This window comes from Leucopleurus acutus (genome assembly GCF_964270905.1).
Source record: "Leucopleurus acutus genome assembly, chromosome: 7".
Classification (NCBI taxonomy): Eukaryota; Metazoa; Chordata; class Mammalia; order Artiodactyla; family Delphinidae; genus Leucopleurus; species Leucopleurus acutus.
Genome location: NC_139150.1, coordinates 12,349,619 through 12,372,797, shown reverse-complemented (window position 1 = coordinate 12,372,797; position 23,179 = coordinate 12,349,619). Strand labels below are relative to the sequence as shown.

Genomic DNA, 23,179 nt, shown 5'->3' with positions numbered 1-23,179 from the left:
CACCTTAGTGTCCGTCATAGAATAATTAATAAAATATCTTGGCTGGAGCGGGAGCAGAGGAAGTAAGTGGGCGGAGGCCGAGGTGACAGCTGGCTAGAGAGGTGGAGCCAGGGAATGGGTGGGGAGGGGCGGGCCAGGCGGGCGAGAGCTCCGGGGCACAGTTAGAGACGCACCCAAGGAGCAGGCAGTCCGCATCCTGCATCCATCAACCGCCCTGCACCATGAGCCGTAAGTCCGGCCCTGGTGGCCCCAGAATCCCCTTTGCCTCCTGGTGGAGCCTTGAATGCCAGGCTCAGCCCTTCATCTCTCTCCCTCTGCAGGGCGGAGTGTCTCGCTTCGGTTCCCGCTGCTTCTGCTGCTGCTGCCGCCATCCCCCGTCCTGCCAGCGGCCCCTGGGGCACCCGCGCCGGGTAGGCGGCCCCTTTCCTGCCCCCGAAGAGCCCCAGGTCCTGCGTCCCTGGCCTGGCCCCCACCCGCCTCTTCCCTCCGGCCGGCCCAGCTTCCCCTTTTCGGCTCGCGGTGCCTGGGAGTGGGGAGGGGGCTGAGTCTGTCGGTGGGATGGGGGCTCTCTGCAGACCCCCGGGGGCTTTGGCTAGGACGCCACTGGGTTCTTTTCGGGGGTAAAGGGCAGACTGGGATCTCGGGCCGGCTTTGGGAAAAGGGACAGCCTCTCTGCAGGCCCTCACCTGTTCTGGGCCCCCAGCAGTCCAAGCTCATCCCCAACAATCCCGCTGTTTCCCCTGCGGGCCACTTTCGGAGGAAGCAGCAGGCTCCAGGGGAAGGCGGGCTGGCGGGTTCTCTTTCTCCAGCCTCTAACTTTCTGGTACCCTTCCGGATTCCCAGCCCCAGTGGAGAAGATCTCCCTCGGTGAGGACCCGGGGTACACCAGCCATTCCGGAGAGAGTGGAGGTGGAAATACACTTACGGGGCTGGGTTGCTTCCCCTGAGGTTTAAATCCTCGCCTGTGAGGTCCCCACTGGGCGGATGAGTTAACTGAGGCTCAGGTAGGGGCTATAACCCTCTCAAGCTCACACAGTGCATGGTGGGCTCAGGGTTGGAAGCTGGATCTACCTGACTCCAGGCATTTTTCAGGGTCTTTCCTCAGAGTCCTCCCTGCCCTTCTCACCCCCTGCCAATGGACCCAGGTTTCATCACCCCAAAGAAGATGGGGAAAGTCAGGTCCTGTAAAATTCACACCTTCCTCCCCCTCCACCATGCATGTACTAGGTCCAGGTGAAGAACTGCAGTTCCTCCTTCGGACTGCCTCCCTCCCCCAGCTTACTGCTTGTGTGTGTGCGCGCGTGTGTGTGTGTGTGTGTGTGTGTGTGTGTGTGTGTGTGTGTGTCTGTGCAGGGTCTGGACAGAGCTCCCTTCATCACATAGCTGTGTGAGCTCTGTGTCTCCATTTCCCATCTGCAAAATGGGGTCAACAGAAGATGGTGGGGAGGGGATCTGAGCCTTCTGTTGTGATGCTCAGAGGAGAGAGAAAGGGTACCTGTGTGAACCGGGAATCAGACCAGGTTTCCTGGAGGAGAGGGTTTGAGAGGATGGCATTTGGGGAATCAAGGAAAGGATGGAGGATGCTGGGCACGAGCAAAGGTCTAGTCTGTGGGAAGAAGAGGAGGAAGACCCACGTAGCCAGCACTTTACAGTTTACAAAACCAGGCTGTGGGCACCTCTGTCGTTGGTGCTCACAACATCCCTGCCAGGGAGATGTTAGTCCCATTCTACAGAAGGGAACTCTGAGGCCCAGAGGGGTAAGCCCATTTGTCTGACACCCCAGTAGCAGAGCCGAGGCTGACTAGGCTGACCCAGTGGCCCCTTTTTTTAGCCCCTGGATCAGCCCAGCACTTCCTCTGAAGCCCCATTCAGCCCCATCCAGGCCCCCAGGGTACCCAGGGCTCACCCTGCCTGTCCTTCTGTGTCTGTTTACCAGTACTTAGTGAGCCATGGTCTGTGCCATTTTGCTTTTAGCCTTTTCTACTTATCTTTATATTGTGTTTAAACAGAATTGTTTTCTTCACTCCACAAACATCCCCAGGGGGTTGCTTTATGCCAGTCTTTGGCTGCAGCCTGGAGACAGAGCTGGGAGGAGCTCGCAGTCTGGTGGAGGAGATAGAAATGCCCACAGACTGTCATCCAAGGGGGTCAGGGCCATGACTGAGGGAAGCACAGGGGTGAGTGGGGCTCGGGGGTGGGGGGGCAGTTATCTCTCGTCCCTTACATGTGAAGAATTTCGGGAGGCTTCTTGGAGGTGGTGACGTTTGACCGGGACCCCGAAGGAGGTGGTGAGTTGGTGGAAATCCTGTGAGGTTTTACTATGAAACTCTGGAAGGGGTCTTCCTGGCAGAAGCAAGGGTATGAGCTGAAGCCTAAAGGTCTGAACTGTGGGAGTGGAAGGGCGTACAGGGAGCAGTAGGACAGAGGCAGCTGCTGGTGGACACGGGCCTTTAGATGCAGAATGAGGAGAGGGACTGGGGCCTCAGGGTAACTGGGAACAGAAGAGTGAGATTGGACGGATGACTTGGAGGTGAGGCTGGAGGCTGGGGAACCGTTAGGGAGGCCGCTGCAAGGGTCAGGGAAAGAGCGGAGGAGCAGCTGGGTTTTGGGGCAGAAGGTTTGGGCTGCCTTCCCGTTTCCACGCCTCTGGGTGAACTGAGGTCCAAGATGCCTGGATATTCAGGGGAGGCATCTGCCCTGGAAAGCCAAAGCCTGTGTTTTGTCCCCAGAGCAGCAGCAAAGGCTGATTCCCCCAGGAGACAAGGGCTGCAAGCTTACGTGGGGGCAGGTGGCGGGAGGGAATGTTGCTTCTGCCTCTCTTGTGACGGACGAGGTGGAGTCCGGCTTGGAGGACAGGGATGTGCCAGGGCTTCCTTAATGCTCAAGTTCATCCCCTCCAGTTCCTGGACTGGGCTTAGTGCTCTCTCTTTGGCTAGGGATAGGGCATGACCTGGCAACCGGAGCTCCATGCCAGGCAGAGGGGCCTGAGGCCAGCTAACCCTGGAACGTGGGGCAGGAACCCTGCCTGTGCCAAACCTTCCTGCTGACTGCAGCCTCCTATCTGCAGCACCAGAGGAGTCTGTGGGTTGGGAGAGGACTTCCTCTTCCACCATCGGGGCCCGCTGCGGTGGTGCCTGGCGGCTGGCCGCTGACCTGGTAGGGTGTAAGGCCTGGGGCCCAGGTCTGGCTGGTCAGGGCCCCCTTTTTTTTTCTCTCTCTTTGGCTGCCAAGCTCCTGGAGCTTCTCTAAATATTATTCTTAGGGAATTTCAGTCCAGCCTCCTCTTTAACGGGCCCTCTTGCTGCCTGGTGCTTCCAAGTCCTGACGACTTGGTGTTCCCTCACTGTGCCTGGAGCCCTGACTCCTGGGCTGGGGGACATTTCCTTGCCAGGTCCTCAGAAAGTTCTGGAGCCGGGAAGTCCTAAACAGTTCCTCATCGGTGGGAAGGTGTGCAGTGTGGGCTTGCTGGTCAACCCCACCTCTGGGCTGGCTTGAAGACGCAGCGAGAGCAAGCTGCAGGGTTCTCTGCTGATGGGGCTAGGGAATCCTATTGATGCAAATAACCCAGATATTTGGAGATAGATTGGCTTCGCCCAGAGTTGAGAAGAGAAGGGGAGGCAGAGAGGGAGGTTTTTCCTTAGAGCCTGTGTGTTCCCTCCCCTTCCTGGAAAACGCTGAAAAATAAGGCCCAGAGGGTACAGGGTACTTGCCCAAGGACACACAGCCAATAAAGAGTAGTCACTCTCCCATAAAGCTTCACCCAGCACAGACTTGGTGCCTCGCCCTGTGCTGGGTGTGGGAACTCCAGGCACTTTAGACTCTGTGTCTGCATCTCCCTAGTTCTCTTTCTTGATGTTTTATTATACAGGGTGTCCTCCGCTGGGCACATGAAAGCATGTGGGATTTAAGTTAGACTGAAGGAAGGCCTTCCTTTGTGAATAGTTCCCAGAGCTCTGGTCGCGGTAGGGGATGGTGCTCCCTCTGGGGTCCTGGTTTTAGGTCCACCGTGAAGGAAAGGTGACAAACCTATCTCACCTGGGGTCATCCCCAGCCTGTGGGACAAAGTGACTCTCCCTCTGCATCCCTTCCCCAAATCCAGGCCTGGGCACCTCCAGGAGGAGGAAGGGCAGGGAAGAGAAGGGAGTTCATCTTGGCTCTGCAGCTTTGAAGCAGTGGGGCCTGGGCGAGTCTCCTCATCTGTGGCAGGGTTGGGGCGGGGAGGGGGGGGTGGCAGGGGTAGGGGGAGTCTCACCCACCCACCAGGGAGTGCTGAGCAGATAAACGAGGTAGATATGCAAGGTTGGAGGGTCAGCCAGAGCCCTGGCTTCCCGGCCCATCGTGACCGTCCAGCTGTGGTTAGGCTCCCCTCCCCGGGGAAGGGGGGGAAGCAGCGCCTAGTCTCCTCTCTGCCCATCCTGACATCATGGGGCCGCCAGCGGCAGCTGCTATCCTTGCTGGGAAGAGCTTTCCCTGCCCTGGGGCCGCCGGTGGGTGCTTATGGAAAGATTGCGTAAGAGGAGGGAGGGAAAGTTGGGCAGCAGGTCTGGGAGGGAGGGACCTCTGCCCGCGCCCGGCACACAGACTCTCCTGACAGGAGACAGAGAGGGATGTGGGCAGGAACTTCTGCGTCTGGGGACACAGTTCTGCTGCCTGCTGAAGCCCTCAAGCCAGACTTCAGAGCCAGCTGCGGGGGTGCTGGGGAGATCAGGGAGTCCCTCTGGCCAAGCATGGGCTGGCTGGTCTCCTCGCTGCAGTTTAAATTCCGCAAACATTGAAGCTCTGGCCACCGCATCTGGATTCCCTGGGTGGCTGGATCTCTCCAGGACGTGGGTTGAGCCCCAGCTGTGTGCACGGCCTCTGTGAGGGAGGAGAAAGTCAGGGAAAGCCCTTTTCCTTGGAGGCTTGTGGTGGAGCAGAGCAGGTCGAGCTGGAACGTGGAGCAGGGGCGAGAGAGCGCGGCGGAGTGTGGACACTTAGGGGGCGGCTTTCTGGTGCATGCGCAGTGGGCAGGGTCAGGTAGATCTGGAGGGAATTTACGAGGGCAGAGCCGCAGCCTGGGTCAAGGAGGGAGCAGAGCAGAGCTTTCGGCTTTGGGGTCGCGGGATGGGCTGCCACAGAACAAACTGAGTTCCTTTTGGGATCCCTACTGGGGGAGGGATGGGGAGACAGCCCAGAGAAGGGCCGCGCCTCAGCCCCTGTGCCCGCTGAGTGGTAGGGCGACCCGTTTGTGACAGAGGGCCTGGTGCACCAGGGTCGGGAGCTGGGCAGTGTGGCACCGCGGGAGCTCCTGGGCAGAACAGCAGAGTGTCCTGAGCAGGAGGGATCGATGAGATCCCAGGTCCCTGAGCCGCTGCACGGCTGAGCCTGAGCTCCCTGGCGTTTCTGGGCCTGTGGCCCCTGCCAGGCCCCTGCCCTGGGCCCCGCCTGCCGGTCCGCCTGCGTTGGTCTGATAAGGCCCTTTTGTTCAGACTTCTTCCCTTTTTATGCCCTGCAAGGGTCCCAGAGGTGCTATTGTGGGGCTGTGGGGAGTTACCAGGGCCTAAGCAAGACTGTTTGCATGATTCTGCGATGTGAGGGGCCCTAAACCAGAGGGTCCTGCCCTGTGACCATGGCAGGTGGTCAGCCTGCGGCGGCTTCTCAGCCTCCCACCTCCCGTTGCTATCCTCTCGACCTCCTATAATCAGATGCACAAAGAATCAGAGTTCCCTGTAACGTTGGCTCTGAGTCCAGTTAAGGAAGTGTGTTTGCGGGAGGGACCTGGTGTTTCTGTGGAAGGCCAGGGAAGGAGCTGCTGCCAGGAGCCAGGCGCCCTGGGTCTGCAGGAGGCCTGGCTCTGTTCCTTGGTCTTGGCCAAGTCACCACCTCTTCCCAAGCCTCGGTGTCCCTCACTGAGCTGTGAACGAGCACTGAGGGAGCTCCAAGGAGACTCTGACCTTGCTGTTGGAGAATCATTGAAGCTGTGGTTGGGGAGATCTGGGTTAGACACAAGGAGGGACTTCCTGCGCGGGGGGGGGGGTGGTTCTCCAAGGGGTTGGTGGGGTTTATGCTAGAGCTCCACTCACCCTCTGGAGAGAGTTTTCCGGCCACATCTCTCCTGTTCTCGTGGTGCCTGACCTCCCTCAAGATCCTAGAGCCCATACTCCACCCTGATGTGAGCTGGGGCTGGGTCTATCAGGACGGGAGCTGAGACTCCCCTCAAACCCAGTCTCTGTCTTCTGGGTTCTGGGAAACGTCTTTCCTTGGACTTGACGGCTGAGTGTCTGGGGGTGGGGTGGAAGTGAAGGGATGGGCAGTTGGTCTGGTGCCACTTGCTGGGTGGCCCATCTGGGTTTCCCCTTATTTGGCCTCAGTCACCCCACCCCATCTGCCTATAACTGGACGTTGTGACACCTGCTCTTCCTTCCCTTCTGCAAAAATAAAGGAATGGTAGGTCCTGACGCCCAGAGGTTGGGGGTTGGTCTGAGAACCCCTATCCTTTTCCCTTTACTGAACCCCACAAACTCTGCCCTTGGTGCTGAGCTCTGACTTGGCAGAAAGTGAATGCTCTAGAAAAGCCGGTGGCTGCAGTGTCTTATCAGCTGTTTCCTAGCCTTTGATGTCACAGCCTGGGGCCTGGACTCTTCTCCTGCCCCACTTTGGTGACAGCAGGGAGGGAGGGGGGGACTTCCCCTGGTGGCCTGATGTGGGGAAGACTGGAAACCCAGAGCAAGGTCTGGAAACGGAAGGGCCAGGGGCTTTCTGTTCATAGCTGTGGGGACAGAGAGGACCCTTGGGGAACACAGGAGTCCAGTAAGTTAGGAGAGAGCTGTGACTGGACTCCATGCCTCTGTTCCCAACGAGAGGCCGCCCTGGAGTGGTCTCTGATCTCTGTCTCTCCCCACAGTGAACCCCTGTTGTTACTATCCATGCCAGCACCAGGGTATCTGTGTCCGCTTCGGCTTTGACCGCTACCAGTGCGACTGCACCCGCACGGGCTATTCCGGCCCCAACTGCACCATCCGTGAGCTGGGCCTCCAGCCCCAATCCTTCTCCCCTGGGCTCGTCCTCCAAGACCCCCATTTCCTACCCTCGCCTCCGGCCGTGGCCCTATTCTCTTTTCTTGCCTGCCTTTGACCTCTGACACTGCCCCTGACCTGGCTCCAGCCCAAGCCCTCACTCCTGGCACAACCCACTCCCCGCTTCCGGGCTCTGTAGTGAGTTTTCACTGCCCAGCTCCGGCCTTACTGACCTCAGTCCCTGGTCCTGTCTCCTGTCCTCACGTCTGGTTCTGGTTCTGTCACGTGCCATCACTCCCAAGGTTCCATCCTTACCCCTGCCCCAGAGGTTCTACCCTGTTCCATCCTGGCCCTCGTCCCCCGTTCCCATCTTCCACTCTGGCTGCTTCTGGTCCTGCCAGGAGGGCCTGACTGAATGGCTCCCACTGCCGTCACAGCTGAGCTATGGACCTGGCTCCGGACTACTTTGCGGCCCAGCCCCTCTTTCCTCCACTTCCTGCTGACGCATGGCCGCTGGTTCTGGGAGTTTGTCAATGCCACCTACATCCGGGACATGCTCATGCGTCTGGTACTCATAGGTGGGTGGGGGCGGGGCCCTCCTAATCTAGGGGAGCAAGAAATCCTGCCACTTCCTGGAATTCTTGGCATATGATAAGGGCAGGGGTTGGGGGCGGGGGGCTTCTAGGGTGCCAAATAAAAAAAGAACAACCCAAGGAATTCCCTGGCCGTCCAGTGGGTAGAACTCCGTGCTTTCACTGCTGAGGTGCGGGTTCAATCCCCGGTCGGGGAAGTAAGATTTTGGCCGCATGGGGGGACCAAAAATAGAACAACCCAAGAAGAGGCGGGGAAGGGGGTGTGTAACTGGGGGCAGGAACCCCTTGTCACTATTATTTTCGCCCTCTGCAGTGCGTTCCAACCTCATCCCCAGCCCCCCCACCTACAATGCAGCACATGACTACATCAGCTGGGAATCCTTCTCCAACGTGAGCTACTATACACGTGTTCTGCCCTCTGTGCCCCAAGACTGTCCCACGCCCATGGGGACCAAAGGTAATGGCGATGGGGTGAGGGGGCTGGGCCTGGGCTGTGTCACAGGAGATGCTTAGTTCTTCTGTTTGGGAAAAAACAAGCAGAAGAGCAGTTACTGACCCATTTCACAGATGGGTGGACAAAGGCAAGACATAAGCATATCCAGAACCAAGGATGAGGACAGGAAGAGGTTGTGGAGGGGTCTTGTCTGAGGTCAGCGGCAGAGTCAGACTAGTGCTTCCATATTTCCAGGGTGCCTCTTTGCCTGAACCTTGTCTACTAGATGGGTGGGATCCTGCTGGGATGGGGGTGACTTTAAAGTTGAAATGGAGGAAGGAGAGAATAGTGAGCTCTTTACTGGGTGCTAACTCTGAGTTCGGGTCTTTACTAATGTAAACAGTCTTATGTGCTTCATCGGTGCAGTTTACACATAAAGTCAAATTTTTTCTTTAGTTGTTCAAGACCCCCACTTGGTCTCGTTGGCAGGGGTCTTCTTCCCAAGACCTTCTTCCTTATCCGCTCCTGTGATTGTCTTCAGACAGGGGGGTTTACTCAGTTTAGAGCCATCAATTCAGTTTCAAGTACACAAAGGACAATACAGTCACATTCCTTAGGTATCACCTGTGGCTGCTTTCCTGCTGTATCAGCCAAGCTGAGCCGATGCGACAGAGACCACCTGTTGGCAGAGCCTAAGATATTGACTCTCTGGACTTGTACAGAAAAAGTTCGCTGACCCTTGGTTTAAAAGATTCCATCTCACCAGTTTTCTGCCGGTTACATTGGCACTCCTCAAATCCACTGCATAAAATAGATGTCATCTGCCCTCTATTATAGAAGAAGAAATTGAGGGTCAGAAAGATGGGATGACTTCTCCATGTTCACACAGTTAGTAAATGGCGTAACCCATTTCAGACACAGGCTGCCTTGCTCCACGGCTGGGGAGTCCAAGTTCTTCTGTTTGTTTGTTTTCTCTTTCTTTTTTAGGGGGAGGAGGGTTAACTTGTACAAAGTAGCAAACACACACAAAAGTTGAGAGAAAAGTATAAGGAAGTCCTGTGTATCCATCTCTGGGTTTCAAGATTTGTCCACAATTTGCCAATGTTATTTCGTCTATCCCCTCTCACCTTACTTTTTATGGAGTTTTTAAAAACAGATTCCAGATATCATGCCATTTCACCCATAAATACTTCTAGAGTCTTTTGGTAGAGAAGGTGCAAGGGGCCATCAGGTGGGAGGGACGTGGTCCTGCGGAGGCCACTCTGGGCTTCCTGCGTGGACCAGTTTGGTCTGGCGAGCCTGGGAGGCCCTGAGGCAGGAAGATCCAGACCGGAAGCAGCTACTGCTCTTTCCCACCTCCCCGACCAGGGAAGAAGCAGTTGCCCGATGCCGAGCTCCTGAGCCGTCACTTCCTGCTTAGGAGGAAGTTCATCCCTGACCCCCAAGGCAGCAACCTCATGTTTGCCTTCTTTGCGCAACACTTCACACATCAGTTCTTCAAAACTTCTGGCAAGATGGGTCCTGGCTTCACCAAGGCTTTGGGCCATGGGGTGAGTACCTGGGAGGGGCTCAGGACTTCTCTGGGCTGCACTTGGCACGTGGAGGCTGTTACAGTTGGGGCAGGACCCAGAGGTCTGAGTGGACCCTCTCTCTGTCTTCAGGTCGACCTTGGCCACATTTATGGAGACAATCTGGAACGTCAGTATCACCTGCGGCTCTTTAAGGATGGGAAACTCAAGTACCAGGTAGCACTGGGTCCTGGGATGGGGCGTTGGGAAGAACCTTCCGCAGTCTTCCCTGGCAGAAGCTGTTGGTGGGGGCCTCCAGGGTGTCCTGAGATGGCCAGCTGCAGAAGCTGGAGGTGTGTGGTCGGAGGAGAGACAGCAAACCCTGGGAAAGGGTGCCAGGCAAGAGATGCAGACAAGGAGCAGACGTAGTCTCTCATGTTCTCCTGGGAGGTGGGTTTTGGGGCTCCACAGGAGATGAACATTTCCAGCCTGCATTTATTCATTTAATTATTCTACAATATTCATTGGGCACTATGACGTGCCTGGCACAGGGGAGCAGTGGCCGTGATAGTTATGGGCCCTACCCTCGAGCTCCTCAGGGACCCCAGACACAGACAGTAGGGTGCTAGTTCCATGAGGACTTTCCGTCTGAACTCGCACTGTTCAGTGGTGCTAGAGCCACATAAGTAATTATCTCATGCACTTCTCATATCCACTGCATGAAATAGGTATCATTTGCCCTATTTCATGGCTGTGAGCCACATCTAAGTTATCTGAATTTTTCTAGTGGCCACATTAAAAAAGGTAAAAAGCAACAGGCAAAATTGATTTTAATAATATATTTTTAACTTCACCCAGTATATCCAGAATCTTATCATTTCAACATGTAATCAACACAAAAATTGTCAATAAACTATCTCACTGTTTGTGCTAAATCTTCAAAATCTGACCTGTATCTTACACTTACAGCACATCTCAATTTGGGTGTCAGATTTTCGTTGGAGGTTCTGATCTGCATTTAGATTTCATAAATTTACAGTTGAGAAAGTAGATTCACATGCCCAAGTTGTTCTAAGCATAACGACTTCCCAATGGCTGAGGTATCTGTTTTAAAATTTAAATCTAAAGAAAATAAAATTAAAAATCCAGTTCCTCATTCACACCGACCACGTTTCTAGAGCTTAGTAGCTGCACGTAGCTAGTGGCTACCATACTGGACCATGCAAATCTAAACAAACAAAAACCAAGACAGAAAGTTCATTGCTGAATCTTTTGGGCTAAGAACAGTATCTGGCATATGGTAGGTCCTCGGTGGACATTTATTGAGTGAATGACGACACTGCCATATAATTAATTACACTTGTGATAGCTGCCACCAGGGAGAAGCCACGAGAGTGTGCAGAGGATGGGGAAGGCTTCCTTAGGAAGTACGAATAAACCGAGAGTTGCATGAATGATGATGAGAAGTTAGGGAGGCCAAGAAGGGCACAGGACAGGCCAGGTCATCAGGCATCAAGGCTGGAGAGGGGAAGTCAGCTTGAGTGAATTCAAGGGAGGAAAATGAGGGAGATGCTGCTGGACACCTGAGTGATTCCCGATGAGCGAGGGTCGCGTTAAGGATTTCTGATTTCTGCCAAGAGCCGAGAGAGGACTTGGAAGGGTTTTAAGCCAGGGTGTGATGCTCGATTTGGGTGTTTCAAAGGATTGCTCTGGCTGCAGAGCCGAGAACGGACTGTCTGGGGGGATGGAGCTACTCACGAGGGGAGTCAGGGTGGAAGATGAGGGTGGGTTGGAAGAGGGTGGCGGCAGAGGGGAGAGAGAAAGGGACTCACTTTAGGAGGTAGAATCCACAGGCCTTGGTCAGGGAGGCCGGGCGGCCACCCTGCGTGTTACGGGCAGCTGTCAGTAGGAGTGGAAGGCTGTCAGCTGCGCAGGTGCAGGCACCCGGCCCCTCCCCAGGTTACCAGGTGGCCCCATCCTGCAGGTGCTGGACGGAGAGATGTACCCGCCATCAGTGGAAGAGGCACCCGTGCTGATGCACTACCCCCGGGGCATCCCACCCCAGAGCCAGATGGCAGTGGGCCAGGAGGTGTTCGGGCTGCTTCCGGGGCTCATGCTCTACGCCACACTCTGGTTGCGTGAGCACAACCGAGTGTGTGACCTGCTGAAGGCTGAGCACCCCACCTGGGGCGATGAGCAGCTCTTCCAGACGGCCCGCCTCATCCTCATCGGTGAGGACTCCAAGCCAGCCTTGTCCTGGAAGGTCACGCCCTCTGTCCTGAGAAGCGGAGTGGAGGGTTTGGGGACAGAGAGATTTGAATTCTGAACAGGGTCCTTCCCCTGTGTGAGCCTCACTTTCCAAATCTATACATTGGGAATAATGATGGTGGTAAGGATTTGTTGAGATGATGAATGGGAAAGTACTTAGCACATAGTAGGCCTTCAGAAAACGGAGGGCTGCGGTAGCTGATTAGTAGCTGGGTGACTAGCAGCAAATCTGATTAGCCACCCCAAATCTCAGTTTCCCCATCATCCCAGGAGCACTCCGGGACATCCTCAGCAAATACCCTAGCTTGCCTGGGCTTCGGGAATCCTTGTTTCCTGCCCTGCATGCATCTGCCTTTCTGGAGGTTGGTAGCTTCTGGGTGCCTCAGGGACAAGCTATTTTTGTGTCCCCTACAGGGGTGAGCCTGCAGCCTAAAATGTCAGATGGTTTTTGGCCTGGGAGCTTGGCCCCCGACACCCCTGTCCAGACCATATTCACTCTGTGTCACCAGTGAGCCTCTGCCCCCGTCTCAGCATCACTGGGCGTGACTGTTCCCAATTATAGTGCCTGATTCATTGGTGCCCGGAAGAGCCATGCACTGGGGTTAGGAACGGCCTAAAGAACGAGAAGGGGCTGGTTCAGAAGTCCCAGTATTTTTTTTTTTTCTTAACATCTTTATTGGAGTATAATTGCTTTACAATGGAGAAGTCCCAGTATTATAGAGACTTTGATCAGAGAGGGCAAGTCTGTGTCTGCAGGCTGCCCAGCATACTGACTGGTGATGAAGCTGTGGCCAGAGCGGGACTCCTAGGGCCCTGCACCTCCAGTGCTTCATTCAACCCTCCCCGACAGCCTTATGACCCAGATAGGATTACCCTTTGTTGTGAAGATTAAGAGGCAGAGAGGGTAAGTGAATTCTCCAAGGCCATTCAGTGCAGAGAGACTTGAACCAGGTCCGGCTGCCACCAGAGTTTATGCTGCTTCCACCACACCTTGAGGGGAGTGCTTTCCTGAGTGGGGACGGGGTGTGAGCCTTAATCTACTCTTTTGTGACGTGTGCGTATGGGGAGGGGATTCTCCCCTCACACCTCCACTAGTGTTCCCACTTCTACACGTATTGACCCTCCGTGTTATGCCAGGCCCTGTACCAAGCGGTTCAGAGGCATTCATTGTCTGCTCCTCTCAGGAACCCTGTGAATACTGTTATACTGGTATGATTCTAGTACACATTTTACAGATAAGGAGAGTGAGCTTCAGAGCGAGTAGGTAGCACAGCCCCAGCTCGGGTGGCTAGAAAGGGTGAAGCCAAGATTTAAACCCAGGTCTGCTGATTGCAGTTCCAGTGGCTCCAGGTCAATTTGCTGCAAGTCAATTTTTCTAGTGGTTAGTTGGCCAAAATACCGGTTTCTTCTGATATCTCGCTGACCAGCTTGCATTGTGTTATGGAATGTTCCTTTCGTGTCTTCCCTGGCTCTTTGCTCTGTAGCTTGTTCCTGAGGGGGCAGAAGAATTTGATACACAGGACAGGAAGGTTATATTTGGGACAAGATTCACTTATGTCTCCAGTGTCCCTCGTTTGCTGCTGCAGCTCTTAGAATGGTCTCTTGGGAGCTCCCCTCACCCCCATCATCTTAGGCACGCTGAGATTCCCTCACTAAGTTCATCTCTACGTGCCCACCTTTTGTGGTGTCTCCAGCCTCTTTTAATGGGCTGTGGGAAGGTGGCCACCAGAGGGTCAGAAAACCCATCCTCAGATACTTCCTTTGCGTGTCCTGCTCAGCCCGGCCTGTGACCTCCCCAGGGAACATGGGACTAGCAGGTAGCTCCTGTCTTGGGACATCAATGCGGCCTGAGACAGAAAGTTCCATTTTCACGCCCCGTGACAAAAAGGCAAAATGAAAGTGGCCAAATAAAATCAAACAACCATTACAATGATAAAGAGGCCAAACCAAACCCTTTGCATGAACTGGCCCACTTCCCAAGCCTGGTGGCTAAGTCCCTGTGCTCTGCTGACCCCATTCCCCATCCTTCGTCCCAGGGGAGACCATCAAGATTGTGATCGAGGAGTACGTGCAGCAGCTGAGTGGCTACTTCCTGCAGCTCAAGTTTGACCCAGAGCTGCTGTTAGGCACCCAGTTCCAGTACCGTAACCGAATTGCCATGGAGTTCAATCACCTCTACCACTGGCACCCGCTCATGCCCGACTCCTTCCGGGTGGGCCCCCAGAACTACAGCTATGAGCAGTTCCTGTTCAACACCTCCATGCTGGTGGACTACGGGGTCGAGGCCCTGGTGGACGCCTTCTCTCGCCAGCCCGCGGGCCAGGTGAGCCTCAGAGGAGCGCTGGGGAGGGCCACTGGGCTCTGGGATCCAAACCCCAGTTTTCTGTGAAAGGGGGAGAGTGTCACCCCTACTGAGAGGTCGTGATCATTCCTTCATTCATTCTGTCGTTCTTTCGTTCATTCAACGATACCAGGCGTTACTGCAGGTGCTGGGGATACAGAGGTGAACCAGGTCCATGTGATTCTTGGGTCCTTGTATTTTTGGTGCGTACACCCTAGAAAGGAACGACAGTCATGTGACAGCTAACATCGTTTGAGCACTTACTACATGTTAGGCACTGTACCAAGAGCTTTTCTGATGTTTTCAGAATTATAAGAGCATGTTAAGAACCACAATATAGAAAGCCCACCATGCTCTGGGAACTCAGAGAGGGGCTTCTGGCCCAGAGCTGGGGATTGTGGATAAGGAAGTGATGTTTGAGCAGAGATCCCAACAATGGATAGGGGTCTCCCAGGGCAAGAGGTAGCATTCGTGGCCCGGGGTCTCTGTGTTCCAGATGGAGGGGACAGCATGGCAAGGGCCCAGAGGTCAGAGGGCATGGCAATTTGAGGACCAGGAAGACATTCAGGGTATGGCAATATATGCAAAAGTGCCTGCACATAGTAGGTCTTTATTACATTAGAGGCCTCTGTTATGGGCTGAATTGCCCCCTGCCCCAAATTCCCATGTTGAAGTCCTAACCTCCAATACCTCAGAATGTGACTGTATTTGGAGCTAGGGTCTTTAAAGAGTTCATTAAGGTAAATGGGGTCATTGGGTGAGCCCTACTATGACTGGCGTCCTTATAAGAAGAGGAGATTAGGATATAGATGTGCATAGAGGAAAAACCTAGGGGAAAGTTGGCCATCTCTAAGCCAAGGAGAGAGGCCTCAGAATGAAACCGACCCTGCCCACACCTTGATCTTGGACTTCCAGCCTTCAGAACTGTGAGGAAATAAATTTCTGCTGTTTAAGCCACCTAGGCACTTTGGTACGGCAGCCCTAGCAAAATAATACAGCCTTTCCCTCTGGAATTTCTAACTAATTTCCTCCGAAATCTTCCCTTCCCCATGTTTGGAGGCTCCCATCTCCTTCCCTAGCTCCCCTCAGCCCTACCATGAAGTTGTGGCACCATATGGATTTAGGTTTCCCCCTGGTAATTTGACTGCAATTAGCATATGCTGCCGCCAATGGGCAGCTGCTGGCTGGTTTACGGCCTCTGTTCTTCGTGGGGACACAGACATGAACAGAGACAATAACTTGTGTGCGGGGCTTCATGGTTTCCAAAGAATTTTCAAGCAATGTCCCTGGTGACGTGTGTGAAAAGCCCTGGTATTTCCCGGTACCAGGCAGAAGGGTCACAGAAGTGTGTGGATTCTCAGGATATCAAAGAGAGTGTGAGAAGTGATAAAACAGGGCCTCCCCTGATAACCCCACCCGTGGCCATCTCGGGGTTACCCTGTGACCAACGCTGTGCTAACTGCTTTGTGTTCTTTATCTCGATTATTTTGCCACGTGCTTATTTCTCAAGCATATCAGACTGATGCTTCTACCTTCCTCATTGCTGCTATGAAGAAACAGAGGATTAGCATAAGTCATTTGCCTACAGTCCCCGTATTTGTTTCCTAGGGCTGCAAAAGGAACACAAACCAGGGGGTTTTCAGCAGCAGACATTTATTCTTTTTCTTTTTTCTTTTTTTGGAAGTTCAAAATATCACCTCTATTACTGATAAAGCTGATTCTAGAAAACCTAAAGCAGGCTTTTTAATAATAAACCCCCAAATAGGCAAACTCGGCTACCAAGACATGGAAGCATGGAAACAAGGAAGGTCTCTCCCAACATCCTCCTGTCCCCCCAGAACAAGGAGTATGAGAGAAAACATACTCCCTGCTGTCAACTGAATTCAAGAGCGGTAGAGAGGACAGCTTGAACAACGCATGCCTAGTTACTGTGCTCAAACTCACTGATAATACTAAGTTACTCCTCGTCTTCTAATAAGGAGGGAGGGGGAGAGGTTGGCAAAAGATGCTAAGCGTGTTAGGCTACTGGGGTTTCCTCCATAGACAAAGAAACATCCAGAAAAGGAAAGAAATATTCCCACCTTACACCTGAGCAGTATCACCTTTTATTCCTTTATTCACTGATCCATCCAAGCACCCATTAAACGTTTACTACACATTACTAGCATCTAGGCCATGAAAAAGATCGATCCTCAAACATTTCTCTAGAAAGCCCTTGTAGTTAACTCCCCCAGATGGTATTAATACCAATCAGAAATGTATTGTTGCACAGTTCTGGAGGCTAGAAGTCCAAAAGCAAGGTGTCGGCAGGGCCGTCCTCTTGCTGAAGGCTCCGGGGAGAATCTGTTCCCTCCCTTTCTCTCATCTCTGGTGATGGCTGACAGTCCCTGGGGTTCCTTGGCTTGTAGAAGCATCATTCCAACGTGGTGCTCTCCCTGTGTCTCTCTTTCCTCTTTTTATCAGGATGCCAGTCATTGGACCTGGGGCCACCCTAGTGGAGTATGACCTTGATTACATGTATTTGCAAATAAGGTCACATTCACAGGTGCTGGGGGTTAGGACTCCAACACGGATACAGGCAAGTCAATCCACAATGGCCCCACAGCTTGTAAATGGTTCAGCTGAGATTGACACCAGCCTCCTCTGGCTTTGCCCCAGGGTGTACAACTTCACCCAACTATGCTTTTCCTCTTTCTCACCCAATTGTCCTTGTTCTGCCCAAACAGAACTCTTTCTTTAGCATTAGCAGTTCACCCTGAGCAATAGATCTTTCTTTAGATGTATGCTCCTTTTTTTTTTTTTGACAATTCTTTTGCATTAAGAATATCTTTTTAAACTTTTTGTTTTATATTGGAGTAGAGACGATTAACAATGTTGTGATAGTTTCAGGGGTACAGCACAGTGATTCAGTTATACATATACGTGTATCTATTCTTTGTCAAATGCTTTTCCCATTCAGGTTACATACTATTGAGCAGAGTTCCCTGTGCTGTACAGTAGTAGACCTATGCTCTTTAACAGTTATGAATCCGATTTTTTTGTTCTGGAGCCTTATTTTTTTTTTTGGCTGTGCTGTGCGGCTTGTGAGATCTTAGTTCCCCGACCAGGGATTGAACCCGCGCCCTTGGCAGTGAAGGCTCAGAGTCCTAACCACTGGGCTACCAGGGGATTCTCTCTGGAGCCTTCATCTCACCAGGTTACTTGGGCTTTGAACCCTATTTCCCTCCCTTCACAGGATATATTACGCCACCGCCTTGGTCTTAAAGTAAAACTACAAGTTTAGTTAAACTAAATGTGTTTATATATTACACTTTTCATGGCAAGATTTTAGTTCCCTCCCTGCTAGCTCACAACAATTCCTCTCCCAGGAGGCTTGGCAGAAAGAAAGAGAAACAGATATAATCACCTGTCTCTGTGTGTAGCTTTATCTGGTCTGAATGGAGTGACTTGATACTCTGTGTTCCTACCTTCTAGCTCAGTTTCTCTTTTCTAGTGGTGGCCGGTTACTAGGGGTTCACTTCTTTTTTTTTAATTTGTTTATTTACTTACTTTTGGCTGTGTTGGGTCTTGCTGCACGCGGGCTTTATCTAGTTGAGACGAGTGGGGGCTACTCTTCGTTGTGGTGCGCAGGCTTCTTTTTGCGGTGGCTTCTCTTGTTGTGCAGTACGGGCTCTAGTACATGGGCTTCAGTAGCTGTGGCACGTGGGCTCAGTAGTTGTGGCTTGTGGGCTCTAAAGCGCAGGCTCAGTAGTTGTGGCGCAAGGGTTTAGCTGCTCCGCGGCATGTGGGATCTTCCCAGACCAGGGCTCGAACCCACGTCCCCTGCATTGGCACGTGGATTCTTAACCACTGTGCCACCAGGGAAGTCCCTGGGGTTCACTTTTTCATACTAGATGCTCAGTAAATTTTATTTAATCTCAATTCTGTGATATAGAGAATGGAAAGCAATAGAAATAGGTTCCTTAGCAGAATCCATTAAAAGATTAAACATCTTTGTTCTATGATAAAAACTGATTTGGAGAGTCACAGACACATGTCAGTTCTGCCAGGTAGAGTTTAAAAAATACCCTAGGAAAGCCATAAAGTTTTGGCCCCTCAAATTAACATTTGTCCATCCGTCTGTTTCCATCACTTGAAAGCTCAGAAACCTTTCTGCCTTTTATTTCCAGATCTGAAATGCCAGTCCCCTCTGCTTGAGTTCTGGACTGTGGCTGTGCTGGCCATCTCCTCTGCAGAGTCCTAGTTGCTGAACCTAATAGTTCCAGAACCTTCCTTAACAGAATGTTGTGGGTTCTCACCTAAATTCAAAGGGCTGGGGAACAGTGTGTCTGGTGAGCGACTAGAGAAGTCCTCCTGGCCCACTCCACACTCTAAAGATGAGGAAGCTGAGCCTCAGAGGGGATCCCTGAGAAAGCATGGCAGTGCAGACCAAGGGCCGGGTTGCCAGCTTAGTGGCCGCTAGGCTGAGCCATCCTTTCTGCTCAGAAAGGACTCCTGACCTGAATTTCTTCTCCAGGACAATGTGGCCTGGCTCTCAGACCACAGCTGCGTTTATCTCTTGGCAGATTGGCGGAGGTAGGAACACAGACCACCATGTCCTATACGTGGCTGTGGAAGTCATCAAGGAATCGAGAGAGTTGCGGCTGCAGCCCTTCAATGAGTACCGCAAGAGGTTTGGCATGAAGCCCTACACGTCTTTCCAGGAGCTCACAGGTGAGCAGCTGTTTCCCGGCCACGGCTCCTGCCCTCGAGGAGCTTGAGCTGAAGTGAAGGAGACATTGAGGAAACAGAACGGGGTGATCCGTATGGCCAGCACTGTGACTGTGGGATTTGAGGGGTGTGGGAGCACAGTGCCACGGGTGGCGAGGGATGGCAGATGACTCTGCTTGGGGAGGGAAGGTGGCTTCTCAGCTGGGTTTGAAGGATAAAAAGGGATTTTCCATGACTTCCCTGGCGGTCCAGTGGTTAAGACTCTGCACTTCCACTGCAGGAGGCACAGACATGGCACAGACAAAAAAGAAAAAAAAAAGGGATTTTCCAGGTGAAGGATAGAGGGAAGAACATTCTAGGTGGAGGAACAGAAAGTACAAAGGCACAGGGGTTAAAAAGAATGAGCCTAAAAAAAAAAGAAAAGAAAAGTGAGCCTATTCAGGAGAACAGTCCTAGGTGTGGCTGGGTGGAGGTTAGTGATAGGAGGCTAACCTCCTTGTGTGTGGAATCTTGGATTCCACAGATTGTGTGGAATTGTGTGGAATTGTGTGGAATCTTGGATTCTACGCTAAGATTTTGGGTTTTATTCTGTCTAGTGGTTCCTAAGTCCCATTTATGGGCCAGCTACCTGAGAATCACTTAGAAAACTAATTAAAAATACCAAATCTGAGATGGCTCTTCCAGAGATTCTGATTCAGTAGACCTAGGTGGTACCCAAGAATCTGTATGTATGTGTATATATATATATATATATATATATATATGTATGTATGTATGTATGTATATATATATCCATACATATATGTATGTGTATATATATACATATGTATGTATATATATATAAAACACAAATTGTATAATATATATATAATAAATATATGTAACATATATGTCTATATGTCATATATATATATATTTGTTGTTCAAGATCCCCAGTTGTTGGGCAGCCAAGTTTGGGGACCCCTGTCCCAGACAACGGGGGTGCCACTGAAAGGTTTTGACCAGGGTGTGACATGACACCTGACTGTGTACTGGTACCCTGTGGAGGGTGGACTTGAGGAGACAGGTAGGGACACTCCATGTCTGTCTCCCATGACAGTCCAGAGAGACAGAAAGAACACTGTCGCTAAGTCTCTCTGTGATCTTGGACAAATGACATTGCATCTCTGAGCTCCGGTAGAGTGCAGGGTCTTGGACCAGGATAAGGCCCCTTGAAACCTGCCTGTGAAGGAAACAAGGTAAGTAGCTTCTGCCTGTTGTAATGATCAGGTAATTAGGGCACAGAGAAGTGGGCTGAGTTGCCCGAGGTCACACGCTGTGTGGTGGCAGATCCAGGCCCTTGACTCCATCTGCAGTAGCAAATTCCTTCCCTAGATGCAGCCCTGGATGCAGCTGACCCAGTCGGTCAGCTGGGCCAGATTTTAGGGCATGTGCTCATCTGCTCAAGGTGCTCTTCTGAAGTCCATTCTCCTCCCCAGAAAAAGGTGGACCTAGAAGGTTCCCTGCCCAGATGAACCGTAATGGGTGGCATCATGATTCTGACTTTGGCTTCTCCCCCTTGTAGGAGAGAAGGAGATGGCAGCTGACTTGGAGGAGCTGTATGGGGACATCGATGCCTTGGAGTTCTACCCAGGGCTGCTTCTTGAGAAGTGCTCTCCAAACTCCATCTTTGGGGAGAGTATGATAGAAATTGGGGCTCCTTTTTCCCTTAAGGGCCTCTTAGGGAATCCTATCTGTTCTCCGGAGTACTGGAAATCGAGCACATTTGGCGGTGAGATGGGTTTCAACCTTGTCAAGACGGCCACGCTGAGGAAGCTGGTTTGCCTCAACACCAAGACTTGTCCCTACGTCTCCTTCCACGTGCCGGGCCCCCGCCAGGAGGACGGGCCTGTAGTGGGGCGGCCATCCACAGAGCTCTGAGGGGCCAGGGCAGCAGCATTCTGGAGGGTAGAGCTTACTGCTCATCATTCCAGAATGCTGAGGCCAGGGTTGATAATCTTCAATGTTGGGTTTCTGATTTGGTGTTGAGAGCATCAGGGTGGACGTTTAGAACTCTGGGTCTCTCACCACGATCTGGAACACTGTGGTCTTGTTTGTCGATCTAGAATGCTGAATTCCTGGTGAGCCATCTAGAAAGTGAGGAGTGGTTCTCCTTCAGAATGCCAGAACACTGGTTTCCCGGTTGATCACCTAGAATGTCAGATTTCTGGCTGATCCAGAATACAGGCGTTCTAAAATATGGGACTCCTGATGGAATCATCTAGAAAGTTAAGGGGTTCTTATTTTGCATTCTAGAATTCTGGGTGGTCCTCCGGAGTGTTGACTTTCTGATTGGTTATTCAGAATGTGGTGTTCCTGGTTGCTGATCCAGAACAGTAGATGGTGTGCTGTAGATCTGTCCTGTCCTGAATGTCTGGAGCATTGATGATTCATTTTCCTGTTCAGTGAGACATCCACAGAGCAGGGGAATCTAATGTCTAATGAGAATGCATTGCCTGAATCTGTGCCTGCACAGAGGAGGCAAGGAGGTGGGGTGTTCTGCTTGGGACCCCAACTGAGACCCTGGTCTGAGGCTATAGAGAGAACAGGTGGCTTTTTCCAGGCCATTGACTGGAAGCCACCAGAGCTCTGTCTTTGTCCAGATCTTGACTCACGGCAGCTGTTTTTCATGAAGTTAATAAAGTTCTTTTTCCAAATTGCCTGCTATGCTTTTGATACCATCCCCAGAAGCAGAGGTAACACGGAAGTGACCTTTCTCCTAGCCACAGGCTAGATGTGCTGGAGGTTTACAGCAGGAGACTTTCCACTGGGATCCCTGGGCCTGTCATGGTCTAGATCTTTCACCGCTGATGTTTCATTCCCCCCTCCCCACCGCCGATCCTGTGGGTTAGGCTGCTCTCCTAAAATGCACAACTCCCCAGCCGCAGGAAATGTAGTGTTCAGTTCCCACCATCTGATTAAAACAACTTCCTCCCTTACTGAGCATACAACAGAGATGAAAGGCATCTGGGGCGGAGAGCATTTACTCTGTGCCAATGTTACACATTTCATTCTCATTTATTTTCAACCCAACAGTGTGAAATAGGTGGTAAATCCACGTTTCAAAACCAAGGATACCGAGACTCGGGGCGGTTAAGTGACGTGCTCCACATGTGCCAGAGCCAGGTTAGGACCCAGGTCTGGCTGAATCTAGAGCTGTGCTCTTTCCTGCATCCAGCATCCTCTTGCTTCCTGGTTTCACTCACTTCCAGGCCTAATCTTGCTTGTCCGGCTCAGGGTCAAAGGCGGAGGTGGGCTGTAGCCTCTGCCTTACTTGCAGGCTATTTGTTCAGTCACAAATATTTATATTCCTAGCTGCCTACTACATGCCAGTTACTGTCATATGCTTGGGGCTACAGCAAGGAGCGATCAAGACCGATAAGGCTGCACAACAGATCGTTGTAGTTTATTTCATACACTGTACAGCATGGGGAATGTAGCCAATATTTTATAATAACTTCAAATATAGTATAATCTATAAAATTATGAATCACTATGTTGTACACCTGAAACGAATATTGTAAATCAACTATACCTCAATAAAAAAAAAATCTTCAATAGAGTTCAAACTCAAAAAAGACAGATGGGCTTCTGCCCACATGGGGCTCACATTCCAGTAGGGGTAGAGCAGACAATAAAGAAGAAAACAATGAAAGGAGAGAAACTCAGGTAAGTGTGATCTCCCTTCTAATTCATGCTGCTCTGTCCTCCCCTGCTTGACTGCAGAGCCCTGAGACACTTTGCTCAGCCACACAGATCCCAATAGCCAGCTACGAGAGAGGAGAGGACAGAGGGATAAGGTAAGAGATTGGGAAAGGTTCTTTATGCTCCCATAAAGAGTTCCTTAAGTGACTCTAGGCTTAGAGTTCCTTGTGAAGAACCATGGCACAGAAACAGCGGGGGAAATTGGGGTCCAGGCTGAGGGTCCCTGGCTGTGTCTACTGTCTTATGGTCCAGAAAGCCCTTGTTTCTCCTTAGTTGGCTGGGGACTACTTCCATCATTCCTTCCTGGCCCTGCTGAATTCAGAGAATGCAATCCCTTCTTGCTCCCCTAACTGTGCTGATGTGGAGGGATCCTTCCGGTGACAGAAGTGGGTATGGCGTGGCTGTGTCTTGTCCTTGCTGGACCAGTCTCTATTTCCTCTCTTCTGCTAATATGCCGACTTTGCTGAGAATCCTTCCCTCTCTTGTTAATTTTAGTCTTGGTGGTTCCATCAGCGGCCCTTTCCTGGCCAAGAGGTGGGCCTGTGAATCAATCCTGGCCAATTAAACACCCTCTTCTTTTTTTTTTT

General features: G+C 52.0%; 1 protein-coding gene across 1 annotated transcript; it reads left to right on the top strand.

Annotated features, from left to right (window-relative positions):
- Positions 1–283: 283 nt before the first annotated feature.
- Positions 284–20,775, top strand: PTGS1 (prostaglandin-endoperoxide synthase 1; the record flags this gene model as incomplete). Its single annotated transcript, XM_082843735.1, has 10 exons — positions 284–410; positions 6,884–7,000; positions 7,433–7,573; positions 7,902–8,045; positions 9,390–9,571; positions 9,683–9,766; positions 11,514–11,760; positions 13,834–14,120; positions 18,704–18,851; positions 20,413–20,775. 10 exons carry the CDS (start codon positions 284–286, stop codon positions 20,766–20,768), a joined length of 1,833 nt encoding a protein of 610 aa, XP_082699861.1. The 3' UTR covers positions 20,769–20,775.
- Between the last annotated feature and the right edge of the window lie 2,404 nt (positions 20,776–23,179).